We start from the raw sequence: 19,922 nt of genomic DNA on the forward strand, positions 1-19,922 counted from the left end.
TGCTGTTTGTATTATATGTTAATGATTTGATTGTCATAGGTGATGATGCACAGCAGGTCCAGGAGACAAAGTCAGCTTTACATCGGACGTTCGAGATGACGGATTTGGGGCTACTCCATTTCTTTCTAGGACATGAGATTTTTCAGTCTTAGAGGGGGATTTTTCTCTCCCAACAGAGGTATGTACAGGAGCTCTTGGTGTCCTTTGAGATGGAAGATTGTAGGGCCCTCTCTACTCCTATGTATCCGAACTGGAAGGCCACTTCCCACTCAGCTTCTCCTTTGGCGGATGCTTCCCGCTATCGACAGTTGATAGGGTCTTTGATTTGGCTTCTCAACACCAGGGTTGATCTATGTTTTGCTGTTGGGCTCTTGGCAGGGTTCATGAGTGAACCTAAGACGGTGCATTGGCAGGCTGCTCAGAGGATACTTCGGTATCTGAGGGGGACGTTTGATTTGGGGATTCATTACCCCGCAGGGATAGATGGTTCAGATCTCGTACTTGCAGGTTGGAGCGACTCGGATTGGGCCGGTGACGTGGACCACAGGCGGTCTACAACAGGTTACTGCTTTACTTTGGGTGCCGGTGTTATTTCATGGAGTAGCAAGAAGCAGCCCACGGTAGCCCTTTCGTCTACTGAGGCGGAGTATCGGGCCGCGTCTTCCACCACATGCGAGGTAGTGTGGCTTCGGAGATTGTTGGAGGAGCTTGGGTGCCCCTAGACTCGTCCTACATTGCTGCGATGTGACAATGAGAGTTGCATTGCCTTGGCAAGGAACCCTGTTTTTCATGCCCGGACGAAGCACATTGAGATTCAGTACCACTTCATTCGAGAAAAGCTTCTGGATGAGACCATCACTGTGGAGTATTGCAAGACGGAGGATAATCTTGCGGATTTGTTTACGAAGGCGCTTCCTCAGGCTCTCCTTCGGCAACATTCCAGATCCCTCAGGCTTCTGCCCTGTCCAGGTTCTGAGAGGGGGTGTTAGAGATCATAGCCTGTTTGGTGGGCAGGCAGCTGCACAGTCGGACCAGCAGGCTGCTGCACAGTCGGACTGTGCAGTCGGACTGCCACGTGGCAGTCCGACTGCCTGCAGCCGACTTATTCCAGGCTGCGCCCTATTTCTGGCGTCCCATTTCAGGTAGTTTTTTCGGCTATATATTGCCGACGTTTTCAGCAGTCTGGCCACTCTTCTCTGTCGCAGATTACAGACCGGTGCCGTGCAGATTTCTGTCTCTGTTCGCAGATTTCAGACAGCAGACAATGGAGACTGCAGCAGACTTCGAGGTGGACAGCAGGTCGCATCGTCGAGGTGGAGACACGCAGTCCAGCGCACTGCGCCCGTGTATATCTTTGTATTCAGCATTCTTTATACAGCAGATCTTCATTGTACACTCTCTTTCTCTCCCTTCTCTCTTTGCGTTCTCTCTCTCTCAGTCCTACGCTTCCGCACCGCTGCACTCTGATAGAGAAAAGGAGAGAAGAAGAGAATGTAGGAAGAGAAGAATGCATTGAATAAAGATGAAAGTTGGATACAATGAAGATTGATCAATTCCTGCACACAGCCCAAGGCGCTAGTCAGGGCACCGAATCAGGCTGAATAATGATAACAGCACGTTCAACGGTGATGGAGATGGAGAGTGCGCAGTCTACTATCCACGATGGAGATGGAGAGGATTGCAACCACTTGATGGAGAACTTGGATGACAGAAAAGTGATTGATCTGCTCATTGTCTATGTTTGCTATATAGAAATGCACTTGGGCAGTCGGGAAAAAATTGCAGTCACCCTAAGGGGCTGGAAATCATTCAGCTGGGCAGCACAGCTGACAAACACACCGAAATTGAGAAGGAAGACACATTCAAAGCTCCAAATGTCCCTATTAGATTGTGACTAGGGCTCACAAATAGGAGATGACAGACTGATAAAATAATGCAGGCTAACAGTACCCACGAGTAGTAAGCATGCTCAACCTGCCATGTCGAGACATCACGTCAATTGCCTTGGTGTTTAGTTGAATGTGAAGGCATAGCTTCACAATAGTCACCCTACATTAGGCTCTCTCTCTCTCTTTCCACGACACTTTCTTTCTCTCTCTAGAATCTTCTCTTTCACACGATAGCTCTCTCTCTCTCTCTCTTTCCACGATGCAACCTCTCTCTCCACAATTCCTACGTCCTCTTTGTTTGATACATTACACAAAATTAATGTGGAAGGTAATGTCAATCAACATTAAGAATAACATTTATACTGCCATAATAGTAACTTTAAATACATCATCAATATTAAGTGTTAATGTAACAATAAATGTTAAATGTAAAATCGACATTAAATTTAATGATGACATTAAAATTAAATGTCATTGTCAAAGCAAAAATGTTGATGCTTAAATAGGCTACAAGAGTTCAACTACCAATTGTCTACCGTGGCCTTGGAGTGGCAACTCCTTGGACTCCAATCATTACAATCGTTAAAACTCTTGTGCACAAGCATTACCTCAACATAAAAAACTTGAGCACGAGTATTGGACAAGAAACATACCTTGTTGTATCCATTGCCCACAACGCATGTCCCTCGTGCACACCCCTCTTACTAGTAGTATCCCATACCACCCTAAACGAGATAAAAGCGTATTTGTTAGGCGTGAACCATCACAGTTTTGTGAGCAAAAGTGGTTTTATGCTCATAATTGGATCTCACACCAGATTGTAGATTGACGCTCTGATACCAATATAATGCACTCCTAGGATCCAACTTGCACACGAGACATGACACAAGGTATATCCACGAATATAAGGGACTAGACATCAAAATTCCAGACTCACCTCCTAGCCATAGAGCCAAATGGGCTAGTAGCACTCTGAGTCACAACGACGTCCGAAGAATTGGCGTCCCATATCTCCAGCCCATACCATCTTGGTGTATAGACGCATTGGCCAATGGGCCAAGTGTCCAAGAGTGGTGATCTCACACAATAATGTGCACAATAGGGCTTGGTCGCCCTAACCCCAAAGTGTCCTTAGTGCATATGCACCAAGTCATCTCATAATCAATGTGACCAATGCTGCTAGCGCAATTTGGATGTCCAAGGATGTAATTGTATTCTTCGATACCCATGTGATAGTTGGGTACCAGAGCTAGTGTGTGTGAAGTCTATTTCTCTTGAGACTCCACCTATAGATGAGGAGTTTTCTTTTCTAGTAGATTCCCCGCCAGTAGACATTCCAGAGACTTCAACAAAGGCATAGCAAGGATGGGACTACTGGCCTCCTCCTTGCTCATGAGACACTCCATGATGCAAGGATTGAGGGACTTCTTGAGGAGTGGTAGTGCTTTCTCGACCATGACAAATAGTGCCATGGTTGCTGTGTTTAATGTTTTTGAAACCGAGCTCCTTGAGGGTTGGAGGCACCATCCTGTCCAGGACAATCAGAGAGAGGACGATTAGACCATAGCAATTCTTTCACTTCACAAACATGGTATTAAGTATTAGGAAGAAGGAATAATTGAAATGGTTAAGTGTGTGGATGACAATAGGCCTGTAAATGCTTTTGCCAGCAGTTTGGGCAGCGATTTGGGTAGAACGGATGGTTTCGGCCAGGTGCACCAGTGGTTGGACTGCAGGCACTGCAGGCTAGTGCCACATCAGCTGTGGCAGCTTGTACAGTTATTACTGCAGTTGGCAGGTCATTTATTGCAGCCAGCCAGTTAGTACATTAGTCTGCTAGTTTTGAATGGCTGACCTGGTCATTTCTTGTCATTATTTCCTGCCTATTTAGGGCAGGCTTGCCCTCGGTCACATTCATCTTTGTTTTATGCAAATTGAGATTGTGTTCCGGATGTTCATACCCTTAGAGCCCTTTGTACATACTGCCTTCTATATTCAACATACATTTGCTGCAGTCTTCAGCATTCTTCTATCTCTTTCTCTCTTTGTTTTTTTTGTAAAAGATAATTGTATTAATTACAAATAAAGTACAAGATTATATGATTACGAAATGCAGGATGGCTCTCGGCCACGGTGCGTAGTCACGGTGAAGGTACAAAGAAAGCAGAGTGACTAAAGGGAGGCAGAAGGAACTCTCTCTCTCTCTCTCATTAGAGTGACTAAAGGGAGGCAGTAGAAACTCTCTCTCTCTCTCTCATTGTATGTATTGCTCTGGTCTCATATGCCACATTGGCCTTTTAGAGGTGTTAATATACTCTTTCTTTCTTTCTTGCTTTCTCTCTCTCCTCTCCATGTTCACTTCTTTCTTTCAGTCTGGTCATAAGCTTCTGCATTTGCTGCACTCAGACAGTATTACCTTATATATAAGCTTATCATTAAGCCATCATTCACATGTGTATTAAATTCATGAGTCCCGTCATGCTTCTCAATACAAAACACCCCAGTTCTATGTGACAAGAAGGAGGTTACTCTGTCCATTGCCTTACCTCCCAAAGTATGCTATCAATCCATACAATGAAGTTTCCTAAAGAATGCTTCTACACCACAACACAAGGAAAGATGTTGTCAATGCCTGTAAATTTAACTATTTGTCCATTAATCTATTGAATTTGAGTGTCTTGGCTTAAGACTTTGGCCCATTTCTAAATTTACGAAATTAAATGAAACTTTAATGTAGCTTTCACATTAAGGTTCATTTAAATTGAATAAGGTGTGTGCATGCACAAACCTACACATTACTGAATTCATTGTTCCTTCCTAGAGCCTCAACAACTGATGGACGTACCAATGTCCAGCCGGCAGCACAGCTCATGCAATGTCCTGGACCCACCCAAAGAGCCAGAGGTAAATCATGTCCTTGTGTCATTGGATAAGGTGTGTAACCTATCTAATGAAATATATAAAAAAAGGCCAGCATGACATAGTGTACCAACTGGTCTGAATTTAACCTAGCAAGTCAACGCCACTCTCCCTGCTAAGTTGCTACCTGAAATTTGGCTGTGCTCCATTTGAAGAAGCTTCTGTATGATGGTCAATAAAAGGGGGGCCAATTGATGCTTTGTAACATGAGAGCTGAAATATCTCTCTAAAGTTTCACAAGGAACTTAAGGTAAATGAACACAGGTCTCTAGTCATGCTACTGAATCCTGATATCGCAAACTGAGAAACTGAAAGACTTGTGCCAATTGATGAAGGCAGATCTGAACACAGGAACTTAAGGTAAATGAACACAGGTCTCTAGTCATGCTACTGAATCCTGATATCGCAAACTGAGAAACTGAAAGACTTGTGCCAATTGATGGAGGCAGATCTGATTGCTGCAACAAATGCTCTAAAGTTTTCCTCAATCCCCATTCATATAAATAGCCATGTCATCAGCAAAATGTACATCCGAATATTGTGATCATGGATGGGAAGTCCAATCCTTTCAATGCCTGGTTGTGAAAGAGCTTGTAGCCTCCACCACAAAGAAATAACGGCTAGAGGACGCCCTTCTAACTGATCTTTGCATGCTGGCAGCTGAACAATTGGCAAGCTTATTGCCCACATTCTGAGCTCGTTGTACTCTTGCATGAGAACTCCAAACTTCATATTGTACTCCTGTATGAAACCTCCATCTTAACTCTGAAATATTGTGCAACCATCAAGTAGAAGTTTGGCAGTACTTCTGTGTAACTTTTATTTAGCAGTTCCAACTCTGAATTCAAAATTATAAAAATCAACTGTAACTAACCTGTACAGGCTTGTACTGATACTTTTACTTCTATGAACTGGTGGGTTAGAGTATTTTCAGGTTTGTTGGTCTGCTGTTCAAATTGGGAACAAAAACAGACGACGGAACACTAGCATTGTGATTCGCCATTCAACATCATGTGGCATGCGAAATATTCTGGTAGATGCTGGCAAGTATGGCAAATTCTGTTTATATCTGTACTGCTGTGTTTGCATCATTGATTGCAGTATTGAATGAACAAGTTATTATCGATATTCACCAACTGCAAGAGTGCTTTGACAGCTGGTTTGAGCTGCTTATGTACATCTATGTTCTGCCTCAGCACATGATGGCTTGAAGTTACATCATTTTGAAAATGATGTCATGTGATAATCATGGCAGTTGTGGGTGTCTGACCTGTCTGCATAACTTAATTTTGGTAGATGGACCAAAAGTTGCTAATAAATACGTGGATCCATAACATGTTTGACCGCCCCTTGCAAAGGAATCACACACAAAACAAACGCAAAAGTAGCTTCAACAGCTGAACTTTTGAGGCTGCCCTTGGGGGGTAATGAGTATATACAAAATCAATAGAGTGGGGGGTACAATTTCATTAAGGAACTCTCTCATAAGTGTGAAGAAGACTCAATGATGGGCCTAGTGGAGGAGGAATCTATCAAGGTGTGAGCATTGAGCTACAGAGGCATCGTGTTTAAACCTTTTTTAGCTTCTCAAAGCTATTATGTGCTTGAGGACCTTATCTGCATTAGAGTGATACATGCCCTGCCTTTACATCTTGCATGATAGAGGAGAGGCCTCATCATCACCACTCCCACCTTCCCCACCCTCATCCTCTTTGGAGAAGTCGACAATGTATTTGCTACTTGTAGAGGGGGACTGAGTCACAAGGGAGTGAAAGGAGTTTCATGATGAGCAAGATGAGGAGGTTACTCAAGATCTTGCATTCGTAGTCTTATGCTTTTAAGTTGGAGGCTCTTGCACATGTGGAGGCATGCTATACATCAGAGGTCTAATTTCATTGAGACGAATCGCTTGGTTTTACCCTTAGCTCCTTATGGTTCGGGTAATCTCTTTGCCCCTTGTTGGTTGTTTGTTGTTGGGTGACTAGTTAGCTTCTTGGTTCTACCCTCTCCTACAGTATATGTAGCACTTGCTATACTACTAGCTAGCCCCAAGGTTCAAGCTTATCCTCCAATGTAAGGGTGGCTCCTCAACCGCTCGATCTTGTCCTCTCCTAGAGTGCACATGCCACTCACTAGTCCTAGCCTCATCCTATTCTACACTTATGAATGGTTCAGATTGAGATGATGGAGTCCCTATTTTTTGGACAACTGAATGGGTGCTAGCCGCTTTGGTCATAGTGGTCATATAGTGTCCCTAGTGTGATTTGCACTAGGCCAATTTACAACCACTGTGACCAATGCTGCTAGCTCCCATCCGGATGTCTATGGATGTAACAAAGAAGCTGTCAAGTTTGTTGCTTTGCAATGATGGTTGTTACTGGGGCCTACTCTTTCTCAAATTTTATTCAGCTCTTGGAGCCTCTTTGTTAGCTGCTCTCATATTGATCAGTTGCCTCTTTGTGGGCTTAGGATTGGGTAGGTCCGATAGCTTGTTTGACTTTTGTTAGAGAAGCTTGCATTAAAGGAGGGTGGTGGGTTTTGTCTATATCTCTGCTCCAGGAGGTTCCTTTTGGGGATAAGGGTTTCTACATTTGGGGAGGCTCCTATGCCTTGCAGACAAAGGAGTCACTTGAGAGACCTAAAAGATCACCTCTTTGGGTGATAAATCACCCCCTAGACAGTCTCATTATTTTCTCTAGAAAGCTGTCTAGATCCCTTTCAAGAATCACTCAAGATAAGGCATCCTGGGGACTGCCACTTTTGCTGATTGGGACTCCAATTATTCAACTGGATGGCCTATGGCAGGGAGTGGGTAAATACTCCTTCAAGAGTCTTGGGAAGCAGATGAAAAGTGGGGATCATTGAGACTACTGGGGTATCTGAACACTGGATCAACGCGTTGGGTGGTGTAGCAGCAGGCGAAGGGAATAGCATCTATTGGATATAAGACCTATTAGTGTATCCTTTCAGGCATTTATCCTTTGATGTTATCTTGTTTATAACTGGTTGAACCATAAAAATTGTTTGTATGCTTTGCTTGTGATCATGTTGATTCAAAGCTGTCAACTTCCTGCTCTTACTTGTTAAATTCTTGGAGATTTCGATGTTACAGTGTTATGGTGTGTTAGTAAAACTAGCTTCCTCATGGCTACATGCAGGTTCTTCTACCACAGTGCTTTGCAGTGGTTTCCTTATTATCAGTAAGTGAGATATTTTTAATGTTTGTTTACATATGCTTAAAGCTTTTGAGGAAAAGTTTTCAGAAATCTTTCTGACTTACTATTGTAAGAGATTTCTGTGTGTAAGATGCTCACGGCTCCTGCCTACCTGTTTCTGTTGTGCCTCATCCTTCCTTGACTTGTGCCACATTCTCCCCATTGCTGCTGCCAAATTCTGCCCTTTTGTCTTTTGCTGCCACCATATATTTGCTGCATCTGGGCAGTGCACACCGCCAACTTAGCAGTCCTCTCCTGTTGCGATCAGCAGCAGCCCTTTCTTGGTGTTGCCTCTTTAGTAGCCCATCCTTCCTCTTCTTCTCCTAGCAGCTTCTCTCCCTCTTGTGCATAGTTACCCAGAAATGTGTTTCTACTTGTAGGAAACATCTCAAATGTTTGCAACGCCTGAGTCAGATATTAAAAAACGTGATCAGGTTGGCTTAAAGAAACATGGTTGGTGAGTCTTCTTGGAGTGGCAAGATCAATGAGGATGATGCTGATGACATTGAGTTTGCAGATGAGATGGATGTGGATGAGAACTTGGATGCTGATGAGGCTGGCTTCTTGAGTCCTGTGTAGGACTCAAGAGTTATGGTTATAAGTTTAGGATTTCATTATCATTTGAACATGTTAATTAGCAGTTCTCATGTGAAATGAATTCATTTTGATGTCTGATAGAGAAGGATTGCTATTGCTATTTTGACAATTACATTTTACCAAACTCATATCAAACTTTTGAAACCCATTTCATACCTCCTATTGTTGAAACCATAGCAACTATGTCCTTGTGGCTATGATTTTTTGTTGCTCCTTTATATTGTAGTGACCTTCCTCAAGCCTCTCACTCATAAGCTCTTGGTGCAGGTTTACATCTTAAGCACACCTAATGGCAACCTTTGGCCCAATGCTAGGGCAACCTACCATTTAATCAAGCTCCAACCTTGTGTGCTGCTCTCTCAAAGGAGCAACTTTGGTTAATTTGGGCAATAGAGGAGGAATATGAGGAGAGTGTTTGTCTCAGACACTTCCCTTCTTGTGCCCAACATTGTGATTGTCAAGGTTGTTAGCTACAATTAATATGATATATGCTCAGTGCACGAATATGTACAATATGGAACATACACAAAACGTTTGCAGATTAAGTACATTGTTATGTACATTTGTTTAAGGATTACATATGAAATTATATATAAAAACAACTTTACTAGTAGGATACATTATACATATAAAACATGCAACTCAAAGGTACAAAGTTCAAAAATTGTGAACTCAAGCTAGAAAATAGTTGCAAGGCTATATAAGAGTTGACTATAGAATACTAATAACATACATTATACACATATAATACATACAATTTAAAGGTAGATGGTTCGAATATTGTCCCCCTCTGAAAGGGATGGGGGGTACGAGGAAACCATCAAAAGAGAGGGTAGGGGATGGGAAGAAACTTGTGGAAAAGATGGTGCACAAGCGGAGACAGGTGTAGCAAGAGATAGCTACCTTGGAGGACCCTGCATAAGAGAAGGGGAACGGAGCCTACAAAGGCTGCTCTCCTGCCAACCTGTCACGATAACAGCCCCTATAGTAGAATCCTAAATGCAAATGACCTGTGTGGTAAAGACAACTCGAGAATCAAGCCTAGTAAGGCTATAAACTGAGAGGAGTGGAAAGCCCAAATTTGGAACATGAAGGGCTTGAGAAAGGGAGCTCAACGCACGGTCGGGAAATAAAGACAAAGTGCCAACATCACAAATAGGCATCAAAACAATGTCACCAACAATGATGGAACCCTCAAAAGAGCATAGATCCTGCAACAAATCACCTCATGGAGTCATATGACTAGAAGCTCCACTATCAACTAGTCAAGGTCTCTTAGGAGATGAGGCAACCACTGAAGAAGGCTCCTCCAAGTCAACAATATGAAGAAACACTAACTCATGGGTAACCATTGGAGTAGAGGTAGAAAGCTCGGATGTTTGTCTAGAGTCTAGGAGACAATTGTAAGGCTATATAAGCTTCACTTCTCAAATCCCAAGGGGCAAGGCCCAAGTGTCATGTTCCATTTAAAAAAATTTCATACAAAAAGACGAGCATGTTATAAAAAGACTTGGGAGTTTCAAAACATGTGTGATTACTTAACGATTCATTTAGAATCCTTAGACTTAGATTGAGATATAATAGTATACGAAGAGGCTCGCCCTTAGTAGAAGAAGCCTTGGAAGGCTCATCAAAGTCACAATTTCTAATGACATCTACATCATCATCGTGCTCGGGCTCTCTAATTGGAGCAACCTCTTGAACAATTTTTGGCATAGTAGAGCAACTCTTAGAGCCTCATCTCACGTAAGTTGTAATGGTTGGTGTGGTGCTTGTGGTCTAAGTAAGGACTAAACGCCCCTTGTGGGTATGTAACACATGGCGGTCAATCTCTTCGAACTCCCTATAGAGGTTCCTAAAGATGGCCTCTTGCTCCTTGTTTTGCTCTTTGTTTACACTCTTTAGAGTTACCCCAGTCAACTTTAGCTTATCAACATTTTTCTCAACATCCCAAGATTATAATTTGTACCTTAGATCTTACTCATTATTTATTATAATTGCATTTAACAGGCTTGGAATTTTAAAACTTACTAAGTTACTTGTTTGGCTATGGGCATCTTATGCATGGTGCTCAACATATGTAAGTTAGAGCGACAATAAGTTAGTTGCTCTAACTATGAGTGCTTAGCCTATTGCGAATCTTGGTGTTTATGAGAGAATATATCGACCAAATTCTCTTACATACTCCTGATGAGCAATTCTACACGAAAACACAAACAGAAACTGTATGACAAAGCACAGACTAATAAAAGAACACAATTAGGGTTAGGGTAACTTAGAGACAATGAGCTCAAAAAATAAATGAAGTCACATGATTGCTGAATATATAATGCTCATGTAACAAACACACTATGCAGTGAATGAATATTGAACCTCGAACTCCTGTATCTCAAGGATTAGGGCAGGAGTAATGAGCTGGAGAGTGTGTCATACTCTGACAAACAGATCCTGAATCCCAACAAGGCAGCCTTCGGATGTCAAACAACAGTAAACGCAGTTTGAGTATGGTTGGATGTGAAGTAGACGACAGTCTAGAGAGAGAGTGTGTAGTAAACGCAGGCTGTAGAGAGAGAAAAACAAAAAACACAGGCTGTAAACAGCAAACTCAGGCTGTGGAGAGAAAATCAGTTGAACGTAGGTAGAGGAGAGAGAAAATTTGCAAACGCAAGCAGTGGAGAGAAAATCTGCTGCGACAGGCTGAGGAGAGAAAAGCAGTAGCGACAGTAGGGAGGAGAGAGAAAACTAAGCAAGCGGCAGTTGGAGAGTGATCAACAACAGTTGCTCGGCTGTAAATAGTTGCACACTGCGGCGGGTGGAAGGCTAGAAACATGCGCCAGATCATAGGTGACAGCAAGGGGCATTTGAGACTGTGATGTCCTCCGCGAAAGGGGTGTGGGCAGCAAGCTGAAAACACCTGAAACTTGCAAAAACGAGATGTTAAGCTAAATGGAGGGCAATATATCTATTTATAGAAGGTTTGGGCCCTCCCAAGTGGGTTTGTGCTCATGGGATATAGACACTCTCTAGGAACCCATTTCTTTTAAATGAACAAGGTTACTTGATTAATTAAGCATGTTTTGGGGCTGTTTAAGTAAAGCTAATGCATTTTTAGCTCAACACTCCCTCTCAGGCCCAACAACGGTGCTATGAGAATGAAGGCCAGGCAAGCCCTTTTTCTTTTCTTTTACCCCAAGGCGTTCCACCCCAAAGCGGCCAAAGCATCGGACAAAGGGTGTGCGTCGGCTGCCTAGTGGCCTACTAACACTATAGAGGCGATGGTTTTATTACCAAGGGAGCCCAAGTGATCACCCCAGAGAGGACAGGGCATCAGACAAAGGGCGCACGTTGGCTGCCCAGTGGCCTACAAAGCCCTACAAAGGCGGATGGAATTAGCTATGGACTTTTTTTTTTGAGGGCTTTTTAGATTTGATAGATTTAGCATTCAATGAGGGTTGTAAATCAATTTTCGTCCTATTGAGTATTCATGCCTCAATATGGGAGAGTGATAATGGATGGTTAGACCCAAGATCTTCACAAAACAAGCATACTATCCCTACCATTACTGGGTGTTGGTGAATAAGGAAAATGACTAAGGTGTGGGTATAGCAAATAAGTGAAGCAATGCAAGATAAGTAAAGCAAGTAAGGAAGCTAGGGAAAAATTGCCTTAGAGACTGCCATGTGCAATGCCACGAATATGGTGGATCTAGAGTTGACCACTTCAAAAGACCGAAAATGGATAAATGTGCATAGATGCATGCTTACATGAACAGAATGCCAATGCATGAGGTAATGCAAAGGGAGATGCAAGATGTCATGCTTACGCAAAATGCTATGCAATGGTGCCACTTGGACAGTGTCCTCGTGCAGGGGAATTGTTCATCTACCCAAGCACCCTTTTACAATCATATCATCTTGACAGTGCGGATGAAGTTACAAATGTCCATAATACAATACAAAAGAGTAAATGAATGTCTAAAAACTGTAAGCATCATCACTGTCACTATTAAGAGAAGAAGCCGTCCCCTCTCAAATTGGAAGGAAAAGCAAGAGGGAAGCACCCTCTCCCCGTCAATCTAAAGTAGAGAGGGTGTACCCAAGCCGTGATCCTTGGTAGGAGGTACTGAAGAATCGGCCGGTTGACTGCTTTGGTCAAGATGATTGCAAAATTATTTGATGAAGGCATAAACTCTAGGCAGATAGTGCCTTGCTCAACTTGCTCTCTGGAAAAGTAGAAGTGGACTCCCATATGCCACGCCCGTGGTGTGATGATCGAATTGCCCGCAAGGGCAATGGCACTCTGGTTATCACAATAGACAACGGTAGGAGAGTCGCAAGGAAAATGAAGCGCCGCCAGTAAACTCCTTAGGTAGATAGCTCGGTGGTGCCGTCAAAGCAAGCCCTATACTCGGTCTCGGCCGTGGAAGCCGCCACTGTCTCTTGTTTACGGCTAGACTAAAAAATGGGAGTTGTGCCCAAGGTAAAGAGGTAGCCGCCATGGGAATACCGGGTGTCAAGATCTCGTGCCTAATCAGAATCAGTATATCCCTACAAACATAAACCACAACCATATGTTAGGCCATAAGAATAAGTACACTGTAAATAACGCAATACACGAAGATATGCAATCCAATGTAACATCTTAGTTGTTGTGAAATACTGATTGAGTATGCTAACCAAGTAAGCTAAATCTGGCCTAGTATGAATTAACCAAAGAAGTTTCCCTACGACAGACCGATAGGTGTGTGCATCGAAGGGCTGACCTAGGGTATCCTTCGACAAGTGGATAGTAGGATCAAAAGGCGTAGCCACTGGTCGTGTTTGATTTGTAGTGTATTGTTCCACAAGTTGAAGTGTGTACTTCTACTGCAGTGACACAAAAATACAGCCCTGAGATTGAACTACCTCCATCCCCAAGAAATAAGATAACAAACCAAGGTCTGTCATCTCAAAGGTAGCACTAAGCTTTGCCTTAATTTCTATGATGGCAGCAAAATTTGAGCTTGTGATGAGTAAGTTATCAACGTACAGTAGGATATAGCTAACCCCCTCTGCAATAGATTGAATATATAAGCTCGGATCTTAAGGGGTAGAATGGTACTCCTGAGTCTATAAGAACTCATCCATCCTGTGGAATTGAGACTTCGGCGCTTGCTTCAGCCCATAAAGAGCTTTCTACAAGCGGAATATCTTATACCGCTATTTCCCAAAAGGAAATCTCGGTGGCTGCTCCACATAGACTTCCTCCTCGAGATAACCATTTAGCAAGGCACTCTTGACATCCATCTAATGTATCGGCCAACCGTGTTGAGCGGCTAGCGTGAGAAGCAACTGGAAATATGTCAACCACGCAATACAAGATAAGCCTTGTACTTGTCTAAAGTCCCATCAGCTTTTAGCTTGGTCTTAAAAATCCACTTTGTCCCGATGACTTTGTTGTGGCTCGGACGATCCATCAATGTCCAAGTCTCATTTCAGTCAATACTCTCTAGCTCCTCCTTCTCCATGGCCTCTCGCCATTAAGGGTTCTAAAGAGTCTCTTGCCATGTATTCGGCTTAGAATGCGCTATGTAATCAGTTGTAAACATTGACGCAAATGATGCTTGAAGAGCAAGCCGGGTAGATCTTCTAGGTCCCTTTGGATTGAAATTCGGTGGCAAGATCCCCGAATCCTGCATGATCTGCTGGTACCAATGAGGTAACAGGTCTCGCAGAGGGGACCTAGGAGCTGAAGAATCTGTAGGAATGTCAGGAGCGGGAAGTAGACCGGGCTCAGTAGGCACGATCTCTGATGTTGTGGAAGAAGGAATCGGATTGGAATCCGGTACAGAGGATTGCACAATGTCCCTCTCGTAAAAGATGATGTTCCTTCGAATGATCACCTTATTTGTTCGAGGATCGACTAGGCTTTTGCTTTAGAGGAATATTTGACAAAAATAAGGAGATCAGCTCAAGGAGTGAGCTTTTCTATCTTATTATCAGGTGTGTGTGTGTGTGTGTAGGCACGGTACCCAAAGACTTTGATGTGGAAAATAACAGGCCGAGAGCCAAAGAATGCATCATACAGGGTCTTTTGAGGAAACCTTGTTAGGAGGCAACTCACAGATATGGACGAGACTCGCATCTAAAGTCTCTACTGAGATGATGTGGGCTGTTGCAGACTATTCAGACAAACCCTCTAGAGTTGAGAATGTTGTTGACTGAGATGGCTGACCGGTGGCAGTGTGAGTTTGAGCTTTAAACTACCCTTTGCCATCACCCTGTCTCCCCTGTTGGGGGTTGCTCAACTGAGGGGCTGGGGTCTGAGACTTAGGTTTTGGTGCTGTGTCTCTTGTCTTTGATTTTGATACTTGTCGTCAAAATGGCCAATCTTTTGACAATGTTGATAATGTCTATTCTTTTTAGGTACATTCTGCCACCCTGGTTTGAGTTGTGATTGGGAGTTTCCTTGTGATTTCCCAGATTGATTTTGTTTTTGATTTTGATTGGAAGTTTGATTTTGTTTGCCCTTCCCTTGTTGCCTCTTCTGAGAATGGGCAACAAGAGCCCCCTTTGATCCTATAGGTTCTATGAGTTAAGAGTATGTCTCATCAAGTTCAACCAAGTGGTAAATTTTGACCCCGTTGAAACGAGTCTTGTCATTGAATGCATGCTTGGCTGAAGATGAGGTAGAACCATGAGGTGTCGGGAAAGTGAGGTAAGATGGATGGGTGGAATAAGATGGTGGTGGTGTTGGAGGGGTCTGATAAGGAGGGGGAAGAGATGGGTAGGCGGAAATGGGCTGTGAATGTCCAATGAGTGTCAATTGAGGCGAAGGCATTGGAACATGAATGTTTCCATAAGGTGCCGATGTAGGTGGAGGCATTGAGACATGGAAGCCTTGTCCAAAGTATGGTTGGGGCATAATAGGATGACCAAAAGGTCCACTAGGTAAGGCCATGGAGGCAAACTGTGGTACCAACTGATCCACACTTGGGAGAGATTGGGAGGGATACCCAGGTTGCAATGATCCCAAAAGTGTGTGAGAGGAAGGTGGAACACCACCAGATTGAGGCAAGGATGAGGTACTAAAAGGTGTGCCTATGTTTCCATAATCCCCCGGTGTAATGTGTGGTGCAACATGAGGTGTCAGAAATGGGAATGTGAATGGTGTGAATGGAAGTGGAGAAGCGGTGGAAGAAGATGGTGGGATGGGTGGGTTTTGAATTTGTGGAGTGAAAGGTGAAGATGCATTTTGTTCATTTTTCCCATTTAATGATTGAAAGGGAAAAGATGATGATGAAGATGCATGTAATGAAGGAATAGGAACACCAAGTTCATTCTGTTTTTGAGAAGTAAATTGAAAAGAAGAAAGGATAAAAGAAGAAGTACCTGACTTTTTCTTATAATCCCCACAACGTGTGTTAACATACTAGAATTGGTCCTCAAGAGAACCTTTTCCGTAGTCAGTAGAATGTACTTTTTCTTCCTCATGATTTCTACCAGTATATTGCAAAATAGAAGAAGAAAGTGGGGAAAAAGGTGGGTAGGCAGAAATGGGCTGTGAATGTCCAATGAGTGCCGATTGAGGCAAAGGCATTGGAACATGAATGTTTCCATAAGGTGCCGGTGTAGGTGGAGGCATTGGGACATGGAAGCCTTGTCCAAAGTTCAATTGGGGCACAATAGGATGACCAGAAGGTCCACTAGATAAGGCATGGAGGCAAACTGTGGTACCAACTGATCCGCACTTGGGAGAGACTGGGAGGGATACCTAGGTTGCAATGATCCGAAAAGTGTGTGAGAAAAAGGTGGAACACCACGAGATTGAGACAAGAATGAGGTACTAAAAGGTATGCCTATGTTTCCATAATCCCCCGGTGTGATGTGTGGTGCAACATGAGGTGCCTGAAATGGGAATGTGAATGGTGTGAATGGAAGTGGAGAAGCAGTGGAAGAAGATGGTGGGATGGGTGGGTTTTGAATTTGTGGAGTGAAAGGTGAAGATGCATTTTGTTCATTTTTCCCATTTAATGATTGAAAGGGAAAAGATGATGATGAAGATGCATGTAATGAAGGAATAGGAACACCAAGTTCATTCTGATTTTGAGAAGTAAATTGAAAAGAAGAAAGGGTAAAAGAAGAAATACCTGACTTTTTCTTATAATCCCCACAACGTGTGTTAATATACTAGAATTGGTCCTCAAGAGAACCTTTTCCATTGTCAATAGACCGTGCTCTTTCTTCCTCATGATTTCTACCAGTATATTGCAAAATAGAAGAGGTAAAAGACGAAGGAACAAAAGACGAATCTAAAGTACCTTACATCGGAGTAGACAAAAGAGAATGAAAGAATGGAATATACTCTGAATCTCTTTCTCTAATAAGGGCCCCATCCCTGATGGAAGCCTCAACGGCCTTGCAACATCATTAGGCTTATGCACAAAATTTGAAGAGAGAGAATCATGTATACCTTCATTGAGTAGCTTTTCTTGAAGGAAAATCCTTCGGTTAAGCTCCTCAATCTTCTTTTGTTTGTAAGCCATGATCATGTGATATTCTTCATAAGATAGCTTACATAACTTTGTTTCTTCCTTGTGGTCAAAAGTGTCTTCCACCATGTCGGAACTTTGTGGAGAAAGCTAATTGCCCACTCTTGCTCGGTTCTCAGCATATATGTTTTTGGAGATTGAATTGGTGTTGTTGTGTTCGAAGTCATTTGAACCTGCTATTGTTCTTGCTTCTGCAGAGAGCTTTCAGATCAAAGCCTAGGTTTCTCTCAGAGAATCTTGCTCTAATACTATGTGAAGAAATACCCTAACACAGAAACACAAACAGAAACCGTATGACAAACCATAGATTGATAAAAGAACACAGTTAGGGTTAGGGTAACTCAGAGACAACGAACACAGAAAATAAATGAAGTAACATGATTGCTAAATATACAATGCTCATGCAATAAACACACTATGCAACGAATGAATACTGAACCTCGAACTCCTGTATCTCAAGGACAAAGGCAGGGGTAATGAGCTGGAGAGTGTGTCGTACTCCGAATGGATCTGGAATCGCAGCAAGGCAGCCTCGGGATGTTGAACAACAATAAACGCAGCTTGAGTATGCTAGATGTGAAGTAGACGGCAGTCTAGAGAGAGAGAGTAGTAAATGTAGGCTGTAGAGAGAGAAAAACAGCAAACACAGGCTGTAAACAACAAACGTAGGCTGTGGAGAGAAGATAAGTTGAATGCAGGCTGTGGAGAGAAGATAAGCTGAATGCAGGGAGAGGAGAGAGAAAATTTGCAAACGCAAGCAGTGGAGAGAAAAAATCTGCTGCGACAAGCTGAGGAGAGAGGAAAACAGCAATGACAGTAGGGAGGAGAGAGAAAACTGAGCAAGCGGCAGGTAGAGAGTAATCAACAATAGTCGCTCTGTTGCAAACAGCTGCAAACCGCAGGTGGAAGGCTGGAAATAGGTGCCAGACTGTAGATGACAGCAAGGGGCAGCTGAGACTGTGATGTCCTCTGTGAAAGGGGTGTGGGCAGCAAGTTGAAAACACCTGAAACCTGCAAAAACGAGATGTTAAGCTGAATGGAGGGCAGCATATCTATTTATAGAAGGTTTGGGCCCTCCCAAGTGGGTTTGTGCTTATGGGACACAAACACTCTCTAGGAATGCATTTCTTTTAAATAAACAAGGTTACTTCATTAATCAAGCATGTTTTGGAGCTGTTTAAGTGAAGCTAATGCATTTTTAGCTCAATAGCTCTAACTATGAGTGCTTAGCCTATTGCAAATCTTGGTGTTCATGAGAGAATATATCGACCAACTTCTCTGACACACTCTTAACGAGCAATTCTACATTTATTGTGGACGCTTACACTCCAGAAGATTATAGAAGATTACTTGTGTTATCGCTTATGTAAGTGCTTATATCATATTACATATATCATTCTTGATATCATCAAGGCTTACGTCATTGCCTATGTCATCAATGCTGTGTCATTGCTTATGTCAATGCTACTCCTAGAAGCTTTCTTCTTAACCTCCCTCAGTCTTGTCAACACTAATTGTGAGGCTATTGCGAGGTAAGTCCTCTACTAGTTCAAGTCTTGTATCCAATCTAGGTATGCCTAGTCATGTCTTGTATTTAAAGTCAAGTCTTGTATCTAATTCCATAATCAATCTTGTTATAATAGAGGTTAAAGTTCTTGTTGAGTTATTGTCTTGAATTTTTGAGAGTGATGGTCCTTGCTCTTGAAGAGTACCTATTTTGCTCATAACAACACAAGGGAAAAAAGTTGGATTGTTTAAACTTTATTTATAACATGATTAAAGTTTCAATAGTCTTAAGTTCTAGGTTATAAGTTTAGACTTTAACTTACTTGTGCAAGAACTCTAAGGGCTATTTTTAAGACATTGGGTAATTGATATCAAAAGGACTTCCACCAAAACAATGGTTTGGCCCAAGAGAACCTCTTCTAGTATACAATGCTAGCAAAGATGGTTTCTCTTTGGTCACCATAATTGGTGAGCTTTTGCAAGATTGCACCATGTTGGTCTTAGAGAGTATCATGAGGATGTGAATTTTTTTTGTTTTGCTTAGTATTTGACTAAAAGTTAATCAAATGTGCTAATATAACTTGCACATGTGAGGTGCAAGTCAATTATTTCATAGTGTGGGACCTAGGATCTCAAGATATCAATTGGTGCCAAAGGCAAAAATTGTAATGACTGATAGGTACTAGATGATATCCGATGCTAGATTTTAGCCTAGACCAATTTATTGGCCACTAATATTAGTGGTGATATTAGAGATTAGAAATTAATGCTGTTCTAAGGGCTAATAACTGCTTACGGATACTTGGAAGACAAATTGGTGTAGCTAATTTAATTATTGGTTGGTGAAATTAATTTTTTGAACACTAGAATAATTATTAAATTAAATTTTAAAGTTAATATTTTAAAAGTTAATTTAATAAGTTGGATAATACTGAAAAATGGGATTAGAAGGCTGCCACTTGCCCATGCAAGTGGGAAAAACGTTTTTAGGAGCTGATGCAAGTCTATTCCAACCATTATGAGAGAGAATGAGGTTGTTAGAGAGTAAGGAGAGACTCTTGATGTGGTTTGCCTCCCACCAGGGATCAGTCATACAGCATGTGACAGTAATTTGGAGCCCTCTAGGAGCAGTTGATAGCAGGCCAAGGTCCTTCTGGTGTAGATGATAGCATACAGGAGGAGGCAACAAACTTTTTGATGGTCCTAAGTTGTAGATGATAGCTTCCATGACTGTTTGAGTAGGGCAGTAGTAGCTTTTCAGCGTTT

The 19,922-nt window shown here is 42.5% G+C and overlaps 1 protein-coding gene across 3 annotated transcripts in view; it reads left to right on the forward strand.

Moving 5' to 3' along the window:
• Window positions 1-19,922, forward strand: part of LOC148026558 (Metallo-hydrolase/oxidoreductase superfamily protein) — a 99,029-nt gene that overhangs the window by 24,156 nt on the left and 54,951 nt on the right. For 2 of the 3 annotated variants that reach the window (XM_087690997.1, XM_087690996.1), the window contains 2 exons: window positions 5,743-5,855; window positions 7,967-8,008. In XM_087690997.1, coding sequence (XP_087547123.1) covers window positions 5,743-5,855; window positions 7,967-8,008 — 155 coding nt within the window. Of the gene's footprint in view, window positions 1-5,731; window positions 5,856-7,966; window positions 8,009-19,922 lie in introns of all 3 variants that reach the window. The other variant, XM_087690998.1, reaches the window with a different exon arrangement.

This window comes from Lygodium microphyllum, chromosome 13, assembly GCF_053477565.2.
Source record: "Lygodium microphyllum isolate KBCC chromosome 13, Lygodium_microphyllum_v1.1.10, whole genome shotgun sequence".
NCBI lineage: Eukaryota > Viridiplantae > Streptophyta > Polypodiopsida > Schizaeales > Lygodiaceae > Lygodium > Lygodium microphyllum.